Below are 23,900 nucleotides of genomic sequence, written 5' to 3'. Positions count from 1 at the left end.
GCGGGCAGGCGAACCAAGAAACTACTGATAGTGGGATGGGGTGTAGTGTCAAAAAGTTGCTTGTAGATGGGAACTGGTAGCTGTCAACAGAGGCAGGCTCCACGGGAACCAGGAAGACTGCCAGGGCCCACGTGGTGTAGACAGAAGCCCAAGCGTGGGCTGGACCGATCCTCTGTGCCATAGTCCCGAGTGGGGTGTAGATCGCAGCTATGGCAAAACCGTGTAGGCGTCCCCCAAGGATGGCCACTGGGACTTTGGACTGGATGGGGAATTTCCATTTGAGGGTCAACTCTGAACTTGCTGTGGGTTATTGAACAGAACTGCCCTGTGACTGAAGGACATGAAATCATCTTGAAAGTGAAATACAATTTACCCTTGAACAACACGGGGTTAGGGGCTGTGCGGTGGAAAATCTGCATAGAACTTACAGTCTGCCCTCCGTATCCGCAGTTATAAATCGTGGATTCAACCAACCACGGATCGTGTCGTGCTACAGTATTTACTACTGAAAAAGATCCACGTATAAGTGGACCTGCAATTCAAACCCACAGTGTTCAAGGGTCAACTGGACTCATAATGTCTGTGAGGTTCTGAGGCTCAGGACCAGCTCTTTGGAATAAGTTGGGACAACACGCGCCTTCCACTGCCCCTTACAGAGAAACCAAGGCTCAACTGCAGAACACTTTTATTTGTTAAATTATCAAACGAGATTATCATACAAAACAATAACTATACGACTAGGCTAAGTGTATAAAGTGCTCAAGTTTCCAGAACATCACTGCCCCTTACAGAGAAACCAAGGCTCAACTGCAGAACACTTTTATTTGTTAAATTATCAAACGAGATTATCATACGAAACAATAACTATACGACTAGGCTAAGTGTATAAAGTGCTCAAGTTTCCAGAACATCATATGTGGGTCACTGCAGGTCCACCCCCTCTCCCCACCCCAAACACGGGGCACAGGACGTGCTTCCTTCCCCATGGTGTGCGGGAAGGGCCCCCCTCCGGTCGGGGACACAGCCTGCGTGTGGATTCACGGCTCGTCGTGGCCCGAAAGGGGCAGGCTCCTTAGCTCTCCCCAAGTTTCCCCACCAATGGCCTCCTCAGGATTGAAATACCACTGGCTGGGGGCCTTGGGGCCCTGCGCCTTTTCCCAGGCCTCCTGGTTGATTAAGGCTGCCTCTTTACTCGCCTCGGCGGAGAGTTCCATAACATGGGTAAAGCTCCTGTGGAAACAAGACGATGATGAAAGCTTTTCACCCTCTGTGCCCGAGCACCTTCGCAGCTGCGATGTTGGGGTGCGGGGGGCAGGTTCAGGGTGACCCTCCTTGGGCTCGTGGGAAAGCGGCGGTGAATAAGTTTTGTCTGAACAGGACTCATACAGGGAAGCCCTGAGAGCAGGACCGGGCAGGTGTGAAAGAAAAGAGTTGTTTACTCGACAAATATTTAGGGAATATCAACACTTTGACAGGAACCATCCTAAGAGCGGGAGGCAGAGCCATGAACGGGGGACCGTCCCAGCAACCACACAAAATAAACGGCAGTGGGGAAATCAGCACAAAACGAGCGTGTTTCCCCATTCACTCCTGTGACCCTGGCCATCTAGAACACTTTGGTGTGTCTGATTTCATCCCGGGGCACATAGTAATGAAGGGGATGCCATAGCAGGTGGTGTTTATCATGAGTACCTTTCAAACCTCTCAGGTACCTCGGGAAGTACATTTGGCATTGTAAAGGAGAAGAAAACTACATTCTTTTTTGGAAGAGGTGGAGGAAAGCCTCATGGTTAGAAATGTCCTGGAGGAGAGAGAGAAGGGGACCGGGTGGCTTTCAGGGGCTGGACATGGACTGAATGGACCTGGGCACTGGTTACACAAGGATGCCCAGTAGTGAAAGCCATTGAGCTGTACCGTTACAATCTGTGGCTTTTCTATATGTATTTATACATCAATAAGAAGTTCCAGGGAATTCCCTGGTGGTCCAGTGGTTAGGACCCTGTGCTTTCACTGCTGTGGCCTGGGTTTGATCCCTGGCTGGGGAACTAAGACCTCACGAGCCACACAGAGCGTCAAAAAACTATCTGAGGGCCCCCGAACTGCTGTGTTACCCCAAGGAAGTGATCGCCCCCTTCTATTTTGGCTGCTCAAGAACGCACACAGGAGTTTTGGTTGGGTTGAAGGCGTCTTGCCCATTCCCCTCTCCCTGCCTGGCTGGACCCTCGTACCCTCGGCCCCTGCAAACACCAGAGCGGCCCGCCCTCCGGAACACAGCACACCTTCCACAGGGCAGCCGCCAACAGCCCATCTCTGCCCGACGAGGAGATGCGGGGAGAGGGGCGCTATTTTTTTTAAAAATATCTTCTGTAATACCTTTGGAGCTCCAGATCCTTCTCTTGGGTCATTTCCTTGAGTTCCCTCACCAGGTCCAAGGCCGTCGCGTTTTCTTCTGAGCTGCTGATGCCAAGTTCTCCCAGCAGATGGCATGTGGTCGTCAATTCCCCCTGCAACTTGTCTGGAGGGGAAAAGGGGTTGTCAGCCATGGTTTCAAGGTGCCCCAAGCAATGGATGCACGAGCTGGCTGGCTGACTGTATTTTTCTCCTTTTGCTGGAATGCTCTCATGTTATGCAGGAATTGTGATGAACTCAAGGCAGAAAGGGTCGTGAAGGAAGATACTTGTGCACTGCTACTGCCTCTGTGCCCCTTGCCTAAGACCACGGGGCTCCGAGGTGGTGGGCCACGTGTGTCTGCCAGCCAGGCAGTCATCGGAACACACCTGGAATGGTGCACCGGTGTCCTCAACGGAAGCAAATCCAAAAGACAGAGAAGATCTGGGCTAGGAGTAACTTAAGAGCAAACCCACGGTTCCCACTCCCGGTTCCCAGCACTTCTGCCCCCAACGCCCCCCCAGCAGAGAGCCGCCTGCAACTGCGCTGGGTGCCCCCTGCTCTAACAAAACCAGCATCTCTCCGAGGCCAGCACATGTCACAGCTGTAAATTATAACACTTGGGGAACCTTATAAGTGTTCTTACAAACACATACCTTCTTTGCCAGGGGACTGAACTGTGTCCTCCCAAAAAGACATGTTCAGGTCCTAATCTCAAGTACCTGTGAACGTGACCTAACTGGAAATGAGGTCTTTGTAGATGTAACGGAGTTAGAATGAGGTCATTAGGGAGGGGCCTAATCCAATAGCTGGTGTCCTTCTAAGAAAAGGGCAGTTTAGACACAGAGGTGCTCAGAAACAAGGCCATGTGAAGACAGAGGCAGCAGCACAACACTGTAAATCAACTATATATACTGCAATAAAAATTTTAAAAAACAAAAAACAAAACCAAAATAAAATAAAATAAAATAAAGCTTGGTGACTTCCCTGGTGGTCCAGTGGTTAAGAATGCTCCTTCCAACGAAGGGGACGCAGGTTCGATCCCTGGATCCCACGTGCCGTGGGGCAACTGAGCCCGCACGCCGCAGCAACGGAGCACACAAGCCACAACTAGAGAGCCACAACTACAGAGCCCACACACTCTGGAGCCTGCACGCCGCAATGAAGAGCCCACGCGCTGCTACGAAAAGATCCCGCGTGCCACAACTAAGACCCGACGCAGCCAAAAATAAACAAATAAATAAATATTTTTTAAAAGCTTAATAAAAACAATAATAAAAAAAAAAGACAGAGGCAGAGTTTGAAGGAATGCTCCATGAGGCAAGATTGCCAGAACACTAAAAGCCAGGAGAGAGGCATGGGATGCATTCTCCCCTAGAGCCTCCAGAAGAATCCAACCCCAATGACGCCTTGATTTCGGACTTCTAGCCCCCTAAACTGGGAGGGAATAAATTTCTGTTGTTTTAAGCCACCTGGTTTGTGGTATTTTGTTACAGAAGCCCTAGGAAACTCAAACAGTCCCCAATCCCAACTCCTGGCAACTATCTAGGGCATTTATCAGAGATGGAGACCAAGAGATATAGACGTGCGGTTGGTTGCCATAATTATAAAATTAGAAACCCGGACACAGATGATGGTTCAACATGGCTCAGTTTTCAAGGTCCCGTTTCATACGTATACTATTTCACGTTAGAAAAGGCTTGATTTTACAGCAGTAAAATCAAGCTAAACATGTTCAGGTGGCTCATGAGAACTTTGCTTAGAAATAACCAAACTCTACATCGTATGATCCAGCAATCCCACTCCTGGGCATATATCCGGACAAAACTATAATTCAAAAAGATACATGCATCCCTATGTTCATAGCAGCACTATTCACAATAGCCAAGACATGGAAGCAACCTAAATGTCCATGGACAGATGAATGGATAAAGAATATGTGGTATGTATATACAATGGAATACTACTCAGCCATAAGAAAGAACGAAATAATGCCATTTGCAGCAACACAGATGGACCTAGAGATTATCATAGTAAGTGCCGTAAGCCGGAAAAAGACAAATATCATATCACATCACTTATATGTGGAATCTAAAATATGACATAAATGAATTTATCTACGAAACAGAAACAGACTCACAGACACAGAGAACAGACCTGTGGTTGCCAAGGGGCAGGGGGAGGGATGGAGTGGGAGTCTGGGGTTAGCAGATGCAAACTAGTATATATAGGATGGATAAACAACAAGGACCCACTATATAGCACAGGGAACTATATTCAGTATCTTGTGATAAACCATAATGGAAAAGAATACAAAAAAAAGAGAATGTCTGTATGTGTATAACTAAGTCACTTTTCAGTACAGCAGAAACTACCACAACATCGTATTGGTAAATCAACTATACTTCAGAGAGAGAAAGGGAGGAAGGGAGGGTGGGGTGTGGGGGAGGGAGGACCAAACTGTAGGGCAGCTGTAGACTTGTTTGGGGAAGATACTTGTTCTAAAGAGAATTTCAGGATCGAGGATGGCACTCTTCACACTTGCCGCCTTCTTCAAGTGAAGTATTAGGTGGGAACGCTATACAGGAAAGGGACCCTCTCAGCTCTGCTTAGAAGGCAGGACAGGGTTGGGGTCGGTGGCCCTGTTGTTCCGCAGCCGCCAAAGCACCTCTGTAGAGACCGCAGGCTCCCCAGGAGGCCTTTCAGCAGGACGGGAGATCACCGCGGGGGTCCTACAGACCTAGGTTCACATCCCAACGCAGTCCTTACTCAGGGCATGACCCCAGACAAACCGCAGCCTTGCCGGCCCCGTGTCCTCTGCCATTTGATGGGGTACGCGCCGTCTACCTGAGAGGAGGCCCGTGACCTGACGTGAAGGGACAGAGGCGCCCAGGACACAGGAGGTGCCGACGCGCACGGGAGGTTCGTCCCACCCCTTGCCAGGCAGTCGCCCCGTCTCCTACCTAAGAAGCACTGCCCGTCTCCATCCAGGTGGACCGACCTCACGGGCAGTTCATGCCTCGTGGTGTCCAGGGCCGTCGCAAACGTCTTGTATCGTTCCTTAAAGCAGCCAGCTATGGCCTCACAGGGGCTCAGCATCTCGATCTGCGGGCAGAAAGGGAAGGAGCCTGTGGGACGAGGCCCTGCACTCACCTCCCCAGAAGTTTACCAGATGGCACCTGTGAGGTTAAGACACAGCACTGTTCTGCCAGGTCTCCCAGAGAAACTTCCAAAGTGCGGTGGGCTCTCCTCTCACTCCCAGGTGCCCCCAAGATGACCCGGCCAGTAGCAAGGTGGCTTGGACCTCCTCACCAGGAACATGTGTCCGCCTTCCAGCTTGTTCCAGGGCTGGGCCCTCAACTGGGATCACAGTGAGGAGGGCCCGGAAGGCTGGGCCTTCCTGCTTCAGAGCACTGAGCTGACATGCCTGCCCCTACCAAGGCCGTGCCCGGCAACCCCCTTTTCCCTTGTACACGCCGTCTGGGGGTTGTAAGGATTCGTTTGTTTGACTGTCTTTCCTTTCCCTTCCATTGTGAGTTCCACGAGGACGGGGAGCCTGTTCTCAGCTCAGGGCCAGGCCGCCGGGCACACTCATGTGTACATGCTGGGTGTTACAGGCTGAATTGTGTCCCCACAAATTCCTCTGTTGACATCCCAACCCCCAGCACCTCAGAATGTGACCTGATTTGGAGACTTTACAGAGGTAATTCAGTTAAGGTGGGGTCATTAAGCTGGGCCTTGATCAGTATGACAGGTGCCCTTACAAAAGGGGGAAATGTGGAGACAGACACTCAGAGGGAGAGAGTCAGGTGACAAGACACAGGGAGAAGATGCCATCGACAAGCCTAGGAGAGAAGCTGGGACACATCCTTCTCTCATGGCCCTTGGAAGGAACCAACCCTGCAGACATCTTGATCTCAGACTTACAGCCTCCAGAACTGAGAGAGAATAAATGTCAATTGTTTAAGCCGCCGCGCACTCTGTGGTCCTTTGTTATGGCGGCCCCAGGATACATACTTACTGGGTGAGGAGCCCCATTCCCTGAATTGGCCCTTTCTAGGCTCCCAGGGTTCGCTGTGACCTTCCCTGGCGTGGACACTCCCGTCCCAGCACTGACCACACAGCACCAAGCCCAAGTCTCCCACCAGCACCCTGGCCCAACTGGGCAGGTCTGGAGTACATCTGTGTCACTGGGCACAAGTCTCAGGATACAAGTCACAAGAATACATGCCCATGTTTGTTGAAGGGACAGAGCCCTCTTGCTGGTTGGTTCTGACATTACCGCCTTGTCCTCTGATAAACTGTCACACAGCAACACCCAGTGGTGTCAAAAGCCGGGCACAGAGTTAGAGCGAGGCAAGGCGCGACACTCACAATAAAGGCTCCCTCCAACCACTCCACCACCACCCCCATGGGATGATGCTGCCGGGATGCGCCTCTTGGAGGCTGCGGTCACCCCTGACCTGCGCGTCCAGGACATCTGCCAGCTCCCGCTTCCTCTGACACAGGAGAAATTGGCGCTTCAGCTCGTGGGCTTTTTCCTGGAGCTTCTCCTTCTCTTTGCACATAATTAATAAATTCTTTTCTGCCTTTTCTTCGAATGCAGCAAGACCGCTTTCCATCTGGGAAATGCAAAACAAAAGCTCAGGCCAGAGGGGAGCTCACCTCCGCGGCTGAGAGTGGCCGCCCTTCCACCCACGACATGCGTGCAGGAGGCTCCGTCCTCACCTTCAGGGTCAGCAGAGTCATGAGTAGTGTTTGGGATTCCATCATTTCCATCGCTTCGGAGAGATCCTTCAGGAGAAGAAAAAGATACTCCTGGTTCCCCGCGAACTGGTATAAAGCCAGCTCTCTTCCCCGGGGAGGGGCAGAATCCTAACCCGTCTGTACTTTTTTTCAATCAGTAATTCAACAATTCTAGACTGTGTATCAACTCGTTTCTATTTCCTCATTTAGTCTTTCGAGTCCTCTGTGAAAAGGAAGGTGGTTTGGTCCCTTCCTGCAAGCTGGGCCGTCAAGCGCGAGCTGAAGGGCACCCCCCAACTTGTTGCCTTGCCAGAACCAGGACTTGGGGTTCCCACCTGGGTGAGACCACAGCCTGGCCGCCCTCCCTGCCGTGAACAGGGCCTGGCCTCGTGCCTTCCCTAGCGTGGCACTGGCAAACAAGGCCTCAATCTCGTTTTTCACATGATCCTGCATTTGTATCCCCTCCTGTACATGTAGCTGGGGAAACTGAAACTCTGCAAATCCTCTAAGGATGGGTGAGGGTTTTGTTCTAAAAGGCACAGCTAGGGCTTCCCTGGTGGTGCAGTGGTTGAGAATCTGCCTGCCAATGCAGAGGACATGGGTTCGAGCCCTGGTCTGGGAAGATCCCACATGCCGCGGAGCAACTAGGCCCGTGAGCCACAGCTACTGAGCCTGCGCGTCTGGAGCCTGTGCTCCGCAACAAGAGAGGCCGCGATAGTGAGAGGCCCGCGCACCGCGATGAAGAGTGGCCCCCGCTTGCCACAACTAGAGAAAGCCCTCACACAGAAACGAAGACCCAACACAGCCAAAAATAAATAAATAAATAAATAAAAGGCACAGCTGGCTTGTTCATTCTTGGAGCCCCAGGGTTTCGAGGGGCACGTGGCACAGGGCACATTTAGCCAACCCGCTATAGCGGCTTCCCTCTCATTTCAGAGACTTACTGGGCTCTTTTTCCTCGAGGCAGAAAATGATGATGACTCAGCTTTCTTTGACATCGTTTTTTCTAATTGTGGAGTCTTTCGGACCACACTTTTGTCTAAGATCAAGAAAAGCGTTTTATCCATAATTTGAAAAGATACATGCACCCCAGTGTTCATAGCAGCACTATTTACAATACCCAAGACATGGAAGCAACTTAAATGTCCATCAACAGATGAACGGATAAAGATGATGTTGTATATATACACAACAGAATATTAGCCATATAAAAGAATGAAATAATGCCATTTGCAGCAACATGGATGGACCTAGAGATTATCATACTAAGTGAAACAAGTGAGACAGAGAAAGACAAATATCATATGATATCGCTTATATGTGGAATCTTAAAAAAAAAATGATACAAATGAACTTATAAAAAACAGAAACAGACCTACAGACATAGAAAACAAACTTATGGTTACCAAAGGGTGGGGGGGGGGATAAATTAGGAGGTTGGGATTAACATATACACACTACTGTATATAAAATAGATAGCCAACAAGGACCTACTGTATAGCACAGGGAACTATACTCAATATTTTGTAATAACCTATAAGGGAAAAGAATCTGAAAAAGAATAGATATATATACGTATAACTGAATCAATTTGCTGTACACCTGAAACTAATACAACATTGTAAATCAACTATGCTTCAATTAAAAAAAAAGAAAAGTGTTTTTAAGGTGAGAAGAGCATATTTTGGGAGCCCTCAGACATGCATTGCAACCCCCAGCTGGGGAAAGGACAGGTACAGCCAATGACTTACCATTAATGGCCGAGAGATCCAGGTCAGGTGGGGCAGTGCCGTGCCCTTCCAGCAAGGTAGACTGCAGGTCGCCTTTGCCAATTCCACTGCTGTCTGTGGGCCCAATGAGAATCCCCAGAAGTCAGCAGTCAGCAAGATACTCTATACTTAAGCCCGGGAGCAGGTAACTTTTCTGTACAATATCACCTACTTCTAAAAACTCAGTTTCTTACGAGGGAGCAGTAGAGAAGGCTGAAAAACCTTTGGAAATTCCCACCCATCAATTTGAATATATTTTAAAGTAGAACTAGAAAAGAGATGCAGTCTTTACAACTGAAAGATACAAATAAGCTTTTCTGCTTAGTTTAAGTACAAGATGCTGTATACAAATGAACTTATTTACAAAACAGAAATAGACCCAGAGACATAGAAAACAAATTTATGGTTACCAAAGGGGAAGGGGGGGATAAATTAGGAGTTTGGGATTAACATATACACACTACTATGTATAAAACATATAGGGCTTCCCTGGTGGCGCAGTGGTTGAGAGTCTGCCTGCCAATGCAGGGAACACGGGTTCGAGCCCTGGTCTGGGAAGATCCCACATGCCGCGGAGCAACTGGGCCCGTGAGCCACAACTACTGAGCCTGCGCGTCTGGAGCCTGTGCTCCGCAGCAAGAGAGGCCGCGATAGTGAGAGGCCCGCGTGCCGCGATGAAGAGTGGCCCCCGCTTGCCGCAACTGGAGGAAACCCTCGCACAGAAACGAAGACCCAACACAGCCAAAAATAAAAAAATAATAAATAAATAATAAATTTAAAAAAAAAAAAAAAAAAAAAAAAAAAAAAACATATAAACAAGGACCTACTGTATAGCATAGGGAACTCTACTCAATGTTTTGTAATAACCCATAAGGGAAAAGAATCTGAAAATATATATATATATCTGTGTGTGTGTGTGTGTGTGTGTGTGTGTATATAAAAAAAATATATATATGTATGTATAACTGAACCACTCTGCTGTAATACCTGAAACTAACACAACACTGTAAATCAACTATACTTCAATTAAAAATAAAATAAAATAAAATAAAAGATGCTGTGTTCAGGATATAAGAATCTAATAACACATGATATACTTGTTCTGCCCTCTGCTCTTTTTTCCTTCTCCTGTAGCTTCTGGACTGTTCGTCTTCCCTGGGAGTTCCCTTCATCTTTTAGCTTCTATTTAGAAATGTGAAACTATTCCTTGTATCATCTAAAATGGGCACTTAGTGTATTGCACGCTTCAATTAAACAAGGGTTCCAGAAGGCTGCAGAAAGAGCAAATGGTATGTAAAACGCACTGTTGTGTTAGCAAGTAGACAGAAAACTATTTAATGAACAACTATGCAGTTGAGGAAACGAATATGTGGAAATGAAAAGAGTGAAGTCACAATACGTATAAGTTACGGTACCATTTGTGTTAGAATTTTTAAAAAATGCTAGGTAGATAAATAAAAATCTATCAAGAGTGGTTGCCTCCTAGGTGAGAAATGGGAACTAGAGGTGGGAGATGATGACTTTTTATTGCGTTTCCACTGGTTTGAATGTTCTGTCATCTCCATGTATAGCATTTCCGTTAAGAAAAGTAATTTCCTATCAAACCATACAATGGAACTCAAACAAGCAGTCCCTCTAAGTTATCATGACTATGTTTAAATTATGGTTTCTCAGCCTTGGTACTACTGACATCAGGGACCAGTTCATTGTTTGCTGCGGGCAGTCCTGTGCACTGCTGGGTGTCAAGCAGCATCCCTGGCCTCCACGCACCAGCATCCCATACCTCCCCCCTCAATAACCCACAGCTGAGAACCCTGATTTTTTATTTATTTATTTATTTATTTTTGGCTGTGTTGGGTCTTTGTTGCTGCACGTGGGCTTTCCCTAGTTGCGGCGAGTGGGAGCTACTCCTTTGCAGTGCATGGGCTTCTCACTGCGGTGGCTTCTCTTGCTGCAGAGCATGGGCTCTAGGCACGCGGGGCTCAGTAGCTGCAGCACGCGGGCTCAGTACTTGTGGCTCGCGGGCTCTAGAGCGCAGGCTCAGTCGTTGGGGCACACGGGCTTAGTTGCTCTGCAGCATGTGGGATCTTCCTGGACCAGGGATTGAACCCGTGTCCCCTGCATTGGCAGGCGGACTCTTAACCACTGTGCCACCAGGGAAGCCCTGAGAACCCTGATTGTTAAATGTGGCAGGCCCAGTTTTTGACCCCTCTGGCCATGCCAGCTTTCCCAGCTTCACACATGGCCTTCAACCCCACTGCATGAGAAACGACTAGAAGGCCGGCTCCAGCTCCATGTGCTTGCTTCTCAGTCATGCCTGGGTCAAGGAACAGCACAATTTCTGACAAACATCCAAGCCAGGATCAGCGAGCTCTAGCATGTAGGCCAGATCCGGCCCACTTCCTGTGTTTGTAAATAACTGGGGCACAGACACACACATTTGTGTACACATTGTCTGTGGCTGCTTTCACGCTGCGATAAGGCAGAGTTAAGTTTCTATGACAGAGACCGCCTGGCCTGTGAAGCCTAAAATATTAACCACTGGCTCAGAAAAGTTTTGCTGACCCTTGATCTGAACAATAAAGCAGGAAATCTAAGCTGTAAAAGAACATACTTAGTATTCTACTATGGGACTCAAAGTTGTCACCATTTTGAATGAGGGTTTGCAGGCCGAGAAACAGTTTTGCTTTTTGTGACTTGCTCTTATGCAAGAGAAGAGTTGCCCACCACTGCTGGTGAAGCAGGCACCGGAGGAGTTGGATGAAGTGCTACTCTGGAGAGGGGCCTTCCCAGACTTCTAGAATTGAGGCACACTGACTAGGAATGAAGAGCAAATATACCAACAGCGATGGTCCGAGTGGTAGATCATACGTGAGCGTCCGCCCTTCTGGGCTACATTCTCCAATTTTGTTTAATAACAAACACATATGTCTACCACCAGAAAAACTGAAAGTTTTTCATATCACTTTGGTGAAAGCTTCTAGTAGAAAGGGTATGGGGAGACCATTACGAGGAAGACCCAACCCAAGGTAGTGAGAGGCAGGAAAATGAGGTCTCATACCCTCTCTGAAAGTCCTGCTCTCAGAGCTCTGGTGGGGAAACAGTCACATGATCAAGGAACTGGTGCCCCAAGGGAGCACCATGATGGCAATGTGGCTCTTCTCTGGGGTCACACAGAAAGGAAATGACTCTCCCCCCATTCCCCTGCCATCCCCCTTCAGATCTTCATATGCCCCAAATCTGTCTTTACGCTGAAACTCTCTGCCAAGCTCCTTTTCCTCATACTTCCCAGAAAGGAAAGGGAGTTTTAAACTTGCATACTTAAAAACAAAATTCACCACCACACTCATCACTTCCTAAGCCTCGGTGCTGTTTCACACCCTCCTTCCATCTTTACGTACCTTTGCTCTTCTGGAGTGGGTTGGGTTTTCTTCCACCTTCAGGCATCTTCCCACTGGCCTTTAATGCATCTGCTGCAGGAGCCTGTTAGGGGAATACATGACATTCAGGGGACAAGACACTTTCCTTCCACAAGAAGGGGCCCCTCTGCAGTTTGCAAGGTCTGCATCTGCTCTTACCTTGAGGCAAGGGATAGATTCAAGGAGTTCTGACATTTAATTGCATTCATACAGGATGAACTAATTTTGTCAAAAGGATACCCTCACATGCATAGAACATAGGAAACCACCAAAATGTTTGCTGGTGATGATCTCTGACATGGCAGATTACAGATGACTGATTTTCTGTATAATTTTTAGTACTGGCCAGTTTAGGAAAGAGAACATATTACTTCAGTTGTCAGAAAAAACAAAGCTTTTGTACAGGTATTAATCTTCAAAAGTTATAAAAAAAGCAAGCAATGCATGGAGCTAGCAAGCCATTATAACAATATAAAAGCAAAAAGAGGGAATTCCCTGGTGGTCCAGTAGTTAGGACTCGGCACTTTCACTGCCAAGGCCCAGGTTCAATCCCCGGTCAAGGAACTATGATCCCACCACAAGCCATGTGGCGCTGCCAAAAAATAAAATAAAAAAAAGCAAAAAGAAGACCTTATAAAAAGTGAGAATATTTTGATGTACAGACACCACTCCTATTCAACCTCCCATTGGAAGTCCAGGAATAAGAAATAAAAGGCAAACAGGTTACAAAAGAAGAAATAAAACTCTCTTCTTGCAGACATGACTCTTCACATAGAAAATCTCAAAACGTACTAAAAAACACTACTAAAACTAACAAGTTTAGCAAGGTTGCAGGATACAGGGTCAATATAAAAAGATATTTCTAGCAATGAACAACTTTGGAAATTGAAATTAAAAGATAGCACCAAGGGACTTCCCTGGTGGTCCAGTGGGTAAGACTCTGAGCTCCCAATGCAGGGGACCCAGGTTCGATCCCTGGTCAGGGAACTAGATCCCACACGCATGCCGCAACTAAGAGTTCGCATGCTGCACCTAAGAAGTCTGCATGCCACAACTAAGACATCTGCACGCCGCAACTAAGAGTCCGCATGCCACAACTAAAGATCCCACGTGCCACACGAAGATCCTACATGCCGCAACTAGGACCTGGAGCAGCCTAAATAAATAAATATTAAAAAAAAAAAAAGTACCATGTAAAAGTTCTGAGCAAAGAAAAAAATTTTGTAACTATGTGCGGTGATGGATGTTAACTAGACTTACTGTGATGATCATTTTGCAATATTTGCAAAGATTGAATCATTATGTTGTACATCTAAAACTAATATCGGGACTTCCCTGGTGGTATAGTGGTTAAGAATCCACCTGCCAATGCAGGGGACACGGGTTTGATTCCTGGTCTGGGAAGATCCCACATGCCACAGAGCAACTAAGCCCGTGTGCCACAACTATGGAGCCTGTGCTCTAGAGCCCGTGAGCTACAACTACTGAAGCCCGAGTGCCTAGAGCCAGTGCTCGGCAACAAGAGAAGCCACCGCAATGAGAAGCTCAAGCACCACATCAGAGTGTAGCCCGCACTCCCCACAACTAGAGAAAGCCTGCACACAGCAACGAAGACCCAATGCAGCCAAAAATTAAAAATAAATAAATAACATTAAAACTAATATAATGTTATATGTGAATTATTTCTAAACAAACAAATAAAATTTCTTCAAGAAAGAAAGAAAAAAAAAGATAGTACCTTGCACAATAGCACTAAAAAAACACCAAATACTTAGGTGTAAACCTAAGCAAACATGGGGAAGGTCTGTATGCTGGAAATTACAAAAACACTGATGAAAAAAATCTAAGCTCAAATAAAGGGAGAGGTATACCATGTTCATGGATTGAAAGACTTGGGTGTTTTTAGGATGTTATTCTCCCTGAACTAATGCATAGATTCAATACAATTAAAATCCCCGAAGTTTTGGTAGGAAATGGCAAGCTAAGGCTAAAATTCATATGGAAAGGCAAAGGAACTAGAAGAGTCAGTTTTGGAAAAGAACAGAGTGGGAAAATTCACACAACCCAATTTCAAGACTTACTATAATACAAAGCTACAGTAACCTGGGCAGTATGGAGATGGACTGAAGATAGACATGTAGAACAATGGAAAAGAATAGAGTCCAGAAATGATGCATACATATATAGTCCACTGCTTTCCAACAGAGGTGATGAGACAATACAACAGGGAAAGGAAAGTCATTTCAACGAATGGTGTTGGAACAAGAGGACATCCATACACTTAAAAACGAACTTTAATTCCATCATCACACCAGATACAAAAATTAATTCAAAATGAACCACAGACCTAAACTCATATAGAAGAGAACATGGGAGAAAATCTTTATGGTCTTAGGTAAAGCAAAGATTTCTTAGAGAGGACACCAAAAGCACATTTCATAAAAGCAGAAATCGATAAATTGGACCTCATCAAAATCGAGAACTTCTGCTCCTCACCAGACACTTAAGAGAATGGAAAGCCAAGCCACACACTGGGAGAAAATATTTGCAAATCACCATAAAGAGTTGGTATCTAAAAAAAAAAATTTAAAAAAAAAAAAAAAGAGTTGGTATCTAAGATATAGAAAGAGCCCTCAAAACTCAATAATGAGAAAACAAACAACCCCATTTTTTTTAATGCGCAAAAGATTTGAAAGGACACATCACCAAAGATATAGGACTGGCCAATAAGCACATGAAAAGATGCTCAATATCATTAGTTGTTATGGAAATGCAATTTAAAACCACAATGAGATACCACTTCACACCCACTAGAATGGTTTCAGTCCTAAAGTACTGACTCTCCTCTGTGGCTCATGGGAATGTAAAAAGGGGCAGCCACTTTGCATAACAGCTGTGCAGTTACTTACAAAGTCAAACAGACATTTACCCTACAATTCCCCTCCTGGGAGAAATGAAAACACTTCCACACAGAATTCTGCACAGGAATGTTTAAGGTGGCTTTATTCATAATTGCCAAAATCGGGAAACAAACCAAATGTCCTTTGCCAGGGAATGACTGTGCACACTGTGGTCCATCCGTACACTGGAATATTCTTCAGCCATCAGAAGGAACTAGCACTAACTGTAAAAGGCAACGACAGGGAGGGATCTTTATATGAAAGCAACCAGACTGCAAGAGTCTGCATCCTGGGTGGCACCTTTTAAATGAGCCTACTGCAAAGGCAAAGCTACAGGGACAGAAAACAGATCATGGTTGCCTGGGGTGGGGAGGGGCTGGTTCCATGGGAGCACAAGGGGACTTTGCGGGGGGTGGGGGGGTGGGGGTGGTGACAGAGTGTTCCCTATCTTGACTGTGGTGGGTCTGTGACTGGATGTGTTTGTCAAAACTCAGAGAACTGTACGCTGAAGAGTGACACTTCCTCTATGTAAATTACACCTTAATTTAAAAGATGGAAAAAAAAAAGAAAACGGAGAAGCTCTTAAAGATCTAAAATACTAGAGCATGCAAACACATGGGGGTGCTGTAACCAAGTCTGCCAGGCAACGTTAAAATTATGAAGTGTGGACTAGTATCCTCTGTTGAGAATCATTTCAATACTGTAAACCACAGACTCTGGGTAAGGATGTGTCAATGTAGGTTCATCGACTGTAAATATGCCCCACTCTGGTGCGGGATGTTGACAACAGGGAAGCTACGCATGTGAGGGGGCAGGCGGGGGTGTGTGTGAGAAATCTCTGTACTTTCCACTCAGTTTTGCTTTGAACCTAAAACTGCTCTAAAAAAATTAAGTCCATTAAAAAAAAAATCACTCCAAGAAGCATATCAGTTTGCGTAAAGGTATCCTTTTTCTTCAAGCCAAATCTTAAGCCACATTAACCTGCCATTCACCCTACCAGAGTAAAAGAAAGGCAGCAGAAATTAATATTTAACTAAACTTTATCATAAACAAAGATTTGGAAAATGGAATAACACAACCTCACCACACTATCAGTACGTACACACTGAAACAAAATATGTCATTGGGTAATCTAATGATTATTTTCATTAAACATCACACAAAGCAGGTTCCCAAGTTGTTAAGTGTTTCATGCCATCATTTTCAATGGTTTCATCATTTCTGTGGTGTGGCTAGTTCACTGAACTCTTCCTGTAACACTGGGTGATTCAGCCATGTCTTTTTTCCCCTAAAACCCTTTCTCTAAAACCCTACGGGTATTTTTTACAATACCAGCCAAGGCCAGGTAACCATGTGCCAGGCATTAGGCAGAATTGTTTCAGGACAGAATCCAGAAAGGAATTACCAGGTTGAGAGACAGGAATAGTTTTATGATTCACTAGAGATCATGGCTTTGCAAAAGAGATTCTCAAAGTGATCAGCCACCCACGACAGAGATCCCTGCCTTGGCACAAAGGGCATGACAGCCCCAAAGGCAACTGGACCAAGTCCCCAAAATGCTTCTTTCAGGACCAGGCTGTGTCTGGCCGGCGTGACTTGTCTCAGAATTCCAAGTTCGTCGAACTCTGTTCAGAACTGTTTCAAACGTACATTGTATGTTACCTTTTTGGTGGTTTTCTTCTCATACTGCAAGTACCGGGACTCGACCACTCTTCCACCTGTGGGGGACACACTGTTGGTTTCTAATAAAACTGTGACATAGACTGTGAGGACCCACCATGCACCTAGGATGCCCGCCCCCCACCCTGAGAGCTGGGTGCTATCAGCCCTCCCCGCTCAGCCTCAAGCATGTATGGGACACCTACTATATGCAAGAACATATATGGAGGGAGTTCCCTGGTGGTGCAGCGGTTAAGAATCTGACTGCCAATGCAGGGGAAACAGGTTCGATCCCTCGTCCGGGAAGCAACTAAGCCCATGCACCACAACTACTGAGCCTGCGCTCTAGAGCCCACAGCCACAACTACTGAGCCCTCATGCCACAACTACTGAAGCCTGTGCACCTAGAGCCCATGCTCCGCAACAAGAGAAGCCACCGCAATGAGAAGCCCACGCACAGCAACGAAGAGTAGCCCCCGCTCGCAGCAACTAGAGAAAAGCCCGCACGCAGCAACAAAGACCCAGCACAGCCAAAAATAAATTAAAAGAAGTAAATAATTCTCTTTTAAAAACTTTTTTAAAAGAACATATATGGAACACCTACTGTATGCAAGAACATTTATGGGATACCTGCTGTATACAAGCACCAGGGCTAGAGTCGGAGACAAAGAGACCCACAGGAGCTACGATCGAGGAAGATCAGGAATATGTGCCAAAGATCAAAACAGAAAGTGGACTCAGGGGCAGGGCAGGGAAAGGAAGAAAGATCTTCCAAAGATGGCCACCTGTTCTCCTCCTCTTCCCTCCCCAACTCACTCCCTGTGGTCATGACCCCAACTGCCCTTCTCCCACCCAAGCCCATCTTTGATCCACTCATGGTACTGCCTTTCACATCCCCCACACCCCTCACCTAGCTCAGGACTGCTCTCCTGAGACACACTAGGCACCGATGCTCTTCCTGGACACGTCTGTATCCCTTGGTGACAGCCCAGCCCCAGGTGCCTTTCCACCCTGACCCTGGGGCGCTGAAGGTGTGTGAAGGAAACCCATGTGTCCCCCCAACCTCCAGGGGCTCTCGCTGCAGCCCCTGTGATCATCCACAGTCCTCTGTTCTGATCCCCCAGAACCCTCTCCCAGACCCTCCTGCCCACTTCCTACACCGGGTCATCCCTCTGGTCAGCTGGTAACCTGTTTCCTACTTCATTGGGAAGACAAAAGCAGCCCCAGGAGATCCTCCCACCTGGGCATCTAGCTGCCTCCCAACCTCAGGGCCATATCCTGGGCCCCCCACGTGGAGCGACCTCTGTGCTTTAGGGTAAAACAAACCCCCCACTCTGGGTGCTAGAGCCCAGCCCTCACTCCGTTAGGAAACTGCCCTGGCAACCCCTCTCCCCCTGCCCCACCCTGTATCACCCCACTTCCTCTCTCCAGTGGTCACACTGCTCATCCCCCCCCCCACTTCTCTGCTCCCCTTTGCCATGCTGGATCCTCTTCTTCTCCTCTCTCCTTCCCTTGAATCCCCCCACACCCCAGCCTGGCTCTCACAGTCACCACGGCACCAGAGAAACTCCTTTCACCCAGACCACGGAGACCTCCCTGCTCTGATGCCCACCCGCCCCTTCTCAGTCCTCGTTCTGAGCCAGCGGCAGCGCTGCACACAGCACTCACTCGCACCCTTCTTTTTCTTTTTCTTTTTTTAAATTTATTTTATTTATTTATTTTTGGCTGCACTGGGTCTTCGTTGCTGCATGCGGGCCCTCTCTAGTTGCAGTGAGCGGGGGCCACTCCTCGCTGTGGTGCGCAGTCTTATTGCAGTGGCTTCTGTTGCGGAGCACGGGGTCTAGGTGCATGGGCTTCAGTAGTTGTGGCCCACGGGCTCAGTAGTTGTGGCCCACGGGCTCAGTAGTTGTGGCCCACGGGCTCAGCAGTTGTGGCGCACGGGCCCAGTTGCTCCGCGGCATGTGGGATCTTCCCAGACCAGGGCTCGAACCCGTGTCCATTGCATTGGCAGGCGGATTCTCAACCACTGTGCCACGAGGGAAGCCCTGCACCCTCCCTGAGATGCTCTGTCCTCTAGGCTGACTGGCCCTCTGGCAGCTGCAGCAGGCTGTCTTCCGGGTCCATTAGCTGGTGAAGGGTGAGTGCCTCCAGACACCTTGCAGGTCCCGTGTCACCTGTTCCTCCAGCCAGCGGGCACATGCCACCCCTACCGCCTTCACGACTCTGCTCGGCCCAGCCCCTCCCTTAGGCCGGAAGCTACCCCCATCCTGCTGTTTTATCCACAGCCACTGTCATTGTCCAATACACCCTGTGTCTCCTTATGTCTCCTGATTCACCGCCTGTGTCCAGGTGGCAAGCCCCCTGAGGGTAGGGATTCTTGTCTGTTTTGCTTGCTGCCACGTTCCACCACCTCACAGGGAGGAGATGCTCAGCAATGTGTCAAATGCATGATTCTGCGCTTTTCCTAGGTGCCCCCAGAGCTCAGGGCTCTCCCTTTTTACTAGGGAGAGTGATGTGGTCAGTGTCACCTGCCTTGACAGTTCAGTCCCGAGACTGGGATTTCAATTACATTATCTTCATGCCCTAATTTGCATCCTTCTTTAGATGGGGGTTGCAGCCGCAAGCTTGAGTGGAAAAGAGGTACAACCACAGTTAACAGGCTGCCTGGAGCTGTACACGGAGGTGTTGGTTGCCCCGGGCGTGCCCCAGGCAGGGATGAGCCGTGCCTGCAGGGCAAGTGGCTCAGACATTCAGGCAGGAGGCGCCTAAGGGTTGACGCCAGGACCAGGCGGGGTCTAGGGGAGAGAATCGAGCCACACCTAGGGTCTGCCACTGGATGTCCAGTGAAGGATTGGGGCGAAGAACACCCCCAGTTCCAAGAGGGGGAGACCATCCTGCACTGGATCTTTCTAATACCATCAGCAAAGGGTAGGAAGGAGGCTCTGGGTTCCTTGCACAGTTGAAAAGCAGTTTCAAGTTTCTGGAAAACTAGAATGCACCTGTTTGTTTTCAAGAGTGGTGGATTTTCCACAGAAGCATGTTACAATGAAGGATATAATTTGTGTCCAAGAACTAGACCCTGTGTAAATATAACAGATATTACAGACCAGATCATCCAGCGATGCTGTGATGCTATAACATATAAACCTCCAGTCATTTGGAACTGGAATTCTGCTCCAAGTTCTCTGAGACCTGCACTAGTGCACAGGCACAAAAAAATACTTCATCATTAACAGAGGCTTGAGAGCCAACGTGGGAGATCCTTGGGTCTACAGCCCCAAACTGGGCACTGCCAAGAGTCAAGGGGGGCTGTTGACAGTGACCCCGGACCCACAGGTGGACATCGGAGGTGTGGGCACCCCCAAGGGTCTGACACGCTTACTGAGAAGAAACAGACTTTGATGTTTCCTAATGAATTCAGCTCACACTCTCCTCACCCACACTTCCAAGTGATGAGTCCTGGGTACAACCCGTGACCCCCATGGCCGGAAGGGCCCACTGCCCTAGATGACCCCCACCAGGTCCTGGCTGCAGGGCTGGGTAACCAGACTTGGGGTCCCCAAAGGTGTGACTAGAAGGCGGTAAAGCCCCAGCTCCCCTGCTCTGGCCTGTTTTTCTCTTCCCCAAAAGCACTTACTGGGGGGGGAAGAAAAAATCAGTTTTTATTCCAGTGGATTCCATTTCAAAAGGTAGATTCCAATTTTACTCACCTTGTATTCTTCTTCCTCTCATCTTAGCACCGCTAGGAGTACTGGGACCCCCTGCAGAAGGCTTCCTAAAAGAGGGAAACGGGGGTCTTGTTAATGCAGTTGGATAGAAAGCTCAGGGAAGCCAGCCAGGAACCTGGGCTTCCTCGGGACAGCCCAGTCCCAGCACCCACCACCCATGCCCATCTCTGCGAGGTGGGGCCGCCTCCATGGCAGGAGGAAAACGGAGCCCCAGCCCCGTCACCTGGGGACAACACCTAAGTGAGAAGAGCGAGCATTTTTGCCGAACCTCAAAGGTCTCGATCTCATTAATTCGTCGGGCGTTTGTGTGCCAGCTGTATACCACTGAGGATACAAGGTGAACAGCAGACAAAGCTCCTTCCCTGAGAGGGATGACCAGCATTTTCCTATCAGGCAAGTGTGAAGAGGGAGCGCTCCAGACAAGAAACGGGTGGGGATTGGGGGTGAGTGACAAAGAACCATTTGCTCAGGTACATGAGGATGAATATTCCCAGACAGGGATCACCAAGACCAAGGGCACAGGCGCAGAGGAGAATGATGCAGAATTGGAACTGATCAGCCCTATGGCTTAGCTGGAGAAGACTGAATTTGAGGAGGGGGTGAGGGATGATACACACATTCAGTCCCTAACAGCCTGGCAGACAGGAGGCACTTGATAAATATTTGTCAGACAAATAACTCAGGGGTGCTCACTTGAGGGCAATTCTGACTCTTAGGAGACATTTGGCGATGTGTGAAGACACCTGTGATTGTCACAACAGAGGGGGCTGCTATCGGCTCAGTGGGTAGAGACCAGGGACGCTGCTCAACACCCTACAAGGCACAGGACGGCCCCCATCACAGAGACGATCGCACCCCAGATGTCAACACTGTCAAGGTTGGGGGACCCCTGGCATGGTGAAAGAGTGATCGGGAGCGCGGGACGGAAGTCTGCTGCAAAACTCCTGTCAAGAAATAATGAACCCTGGGGCTTCCCTGGTGGTGCAGTGATTGGGAATCCGCCTGCCAATGCAAGGGACACGGACAGGTTCGAGCCCTGGTCCGGGAAGATCCCACATGTCGCGGAGCAACGAAGCCCGTGCGCCACAACTAACTAAGCCTGCGCTCTAGAGCCCGCGTGTCACACCTACTGAAGCCCGCGCACCTAGAGTCCGTGCTCCACAACAAGAGAAGCCACCGCAATAAGAAGCCTGCGCACCACAACGAAGAGTAGCCCCTGCTCGCCTCAACTAGAGAAAGCCCACGCACAGCAACAAAGACCCAGTGCAGCCAAAAATAAATAAATAAATAAAAAAGAAATCATGACCCTGAATACTATTAAGTCCTAAAAAGGAATGAAGTACTGATAATGCTGAAACGAATTAATCTCAAAAATGTTATCCTGAGTCAAACAAGCCAGGCACTAAGGCCACGTGGTGTATGATTCCATGGATATGAAATGTCCAGAACAGGCAAATCCACAGAGACAGAAAGCAGACTGGTGGTTACCAGGAGCAAACTGAGGAGCATGAAGGATGGGGGGGTGACTGCAAATGGACACAGGGTTTCCTTCTGGGCTGATGAAAATGTTCTAGAACTAGATAGAGGTGGTGATTGCACAACGTTGTGAATGTCTTAATGCCATCGAATTGCTCGCTTTACAATGGTTAATTTGACGTTATGTGCATTTTGCCTCAATTTAAAAAAAGAATGAAGCCTGGCATGATAGAGGAGAGGGTCCCATGAAGTAGGAATCACTGACTAATCAGCTGGTGGGTGTGGGAGAGTCAGGGATGCCTCCCAGGTGTCCAGTGTGGGCCAGCAGGATGCCAGGCAGGGGTCTGGGCGCAGTAAATCCTGCTGTCATCACAAGATGGGCTCCACTGGTGACAGCAGTGGTGGTCCGCTTGCTCAGCTCACTGCAGCCACCTGTGTAGTGGGCTCTGGAGACTCCAACGTGAGACCCAGGCCATGCTGAGGGGCACCTCCAAGCCACAGTGGGGAGAGGCAACTTAACAAATGCTGGCTGGGTGCCAGCTGCTCTGCTCCTTCATGGAATCCTCCCAACCCTACAAATACCTAACTGTTCGCCTGCTTTATCTTTGTTTTCCAGACAAGGACCCAAAGCTTATACAGATCACCCCTGGGAAGTCTCAGAGCTGGAAAGAGACAGAGCAAGGATTCCCTCTGGGGTCTGAGCCAGGGCTCTGGAGCCAAACCAAATGGACTTAGGCCAAACCTGCAGGGACAAGGGGTGGGGGAGGGGTGTCACTACATATATTCCAGCCTCAAGTACTTCCCCTGAACCTCGGAGAGGCTAACGTCAATCTCACAGTTAGGACAAGGGGCTGTGGAGTAAACAAGTGATTTCAGATGGCCCACTAAATTTTAATTCGCACAGGCACAATAAACATCGGCAGAATGAACAAAGCCCAGGAATCACGCCCGGCACCAGGTCATTGTTCGACGTCTGTCTCCCTTGTTCTTGCTGTGTGAGCCTGGGCAAATGACCTTCCCTCCCTAGGCCTCCATCATCTCATTTGTAAATGGGGAGAATAGAAAAAAGCGTGTGGGAGAATGAAAGGAGATACTTCAGTGGTCCAACAGTTATCCACTACAAAACGGTAATCGTAATAGCGACGGACCACACTTAGGGGCCAGACACTATTCTAAACGCTCTTAAGTCTCACACTAGGCCTACAAAACTGAACGGCGGCGTCATCAGCCAGGTTTCGCGACGGAGGAAAGCGAGGCACGGAGAGGTTAAGCCACTCGCCGGAAATCGCCCCGGATCGAAACGGCTGACCAGGGACCCGAACGCGCCCTAACGTCCTGAGCCCACGCTCCCGAGCATGCGCAAGGCCGCATCCCATCTCCCAGAACTTGCGCATCTTCGGTGGTTCTTAGAGGAGTCTGATCCGGACTCACCCCAAGGACCCTCCCTCCCCAACTCTGTTGCCCCTCTGTCCCCAGCCCTTGACCAGGGTCCTCCAGCTGGCACCCATAAATCCAGACCCACGGCGCCTCGACTCACCCAGCACCACGCCCCGAGGTATCCGCCATTTTCCCGCCTTCAACTCAAAGGCCGGGTCTTCAAGTCGAACCCCCCCGCCCCCGCCCCGACCAGGCCATATTGCGAAGCTACAAGAGGGGTGGCCGCGGGCCGTGTAGCGCGTGGCTGTGGGCGGAGAGGGCGCCTCCTGCGCGTGCGTCTCTCTGTCCTCCCCTCACACTTGGTTTCGCCCAGCAGCGGCAGGGGGCGGTGACGAGGCCGGGTCGGAAGTGATGGGCGGGGATTCGTGTTTCTCCGCC

General features: G+C 48.8%; 1 protein-coding gene across 2 annotated transcripts; it reads right to left on the bottom strand.

Annotated features, from left to right (window-relative positions):
- Nucleotides 1–668: 668 nt before the first annotated feature.
- Nucleotides 669–23,848, bottom strand: HAUS8 (HAUS augmin like complex subunit 8). Of its 2 annotated transcripts, none has more exons than XM_059918163.1 (11): nucleotides 23,623–23,848; nucleotides 20,592–20,656; nucleotides 16,873–16,940; nucleotides 12,305–12,386; nucleotides 8,886–8,978; nucleotides 8,079–8,173; nucleotides 7,117–7,182; nucleotides 6,852–7,010; nucleotides 5,352–5,493; nucleotides 2,374–2,515; nucleotides 669–1,230 (listed from the first exon to the last, which is right to left on the bottom strand). In XM_059918163.1, the coding sequence occupies exons 1-11, from the start codon at nucleotides 23,649–23,651 to the stop codon at nucleotides 1,038–1,040; spliced, it is 1,134 nt and encodes a 377-aa protein (XP_059774146.1). In that variant the 5' UTR covers nucleotides 23,652–23,848; the 3' UTR covers nucleotides 669–1,037. The 2 variants fall into 2 exon arrangements, with proteins under 2 accessions (XP_059774146.1, XP_059774148.1); XM_059918165.1 differs by having other exon boundaries at nucleotides 16,885–16,940.
- Between the last annotated feature and the right edge of the window lie 52 nt (nucleotides 23,849–23,900).

This window comes from Balaenoptera ricei, chromosome 3 (assembly GCF_028023285.1).
Source record: "Balaenoptera ricei isolate mBalRic1 chromosome 3, mBalRic1.hap2, whole genome shotgun sequence".
NCBI lineage: Eukaryota > Metazoa > Chordata > Mammalia > Artiodactyla > Balaenopteridae > Balaenoptera > Balaenoptera ricei.
Note: the sequence above shows the minus strand (reverse complement) of the source record. Positions and strands in the feature narration are given on the sequence as shown.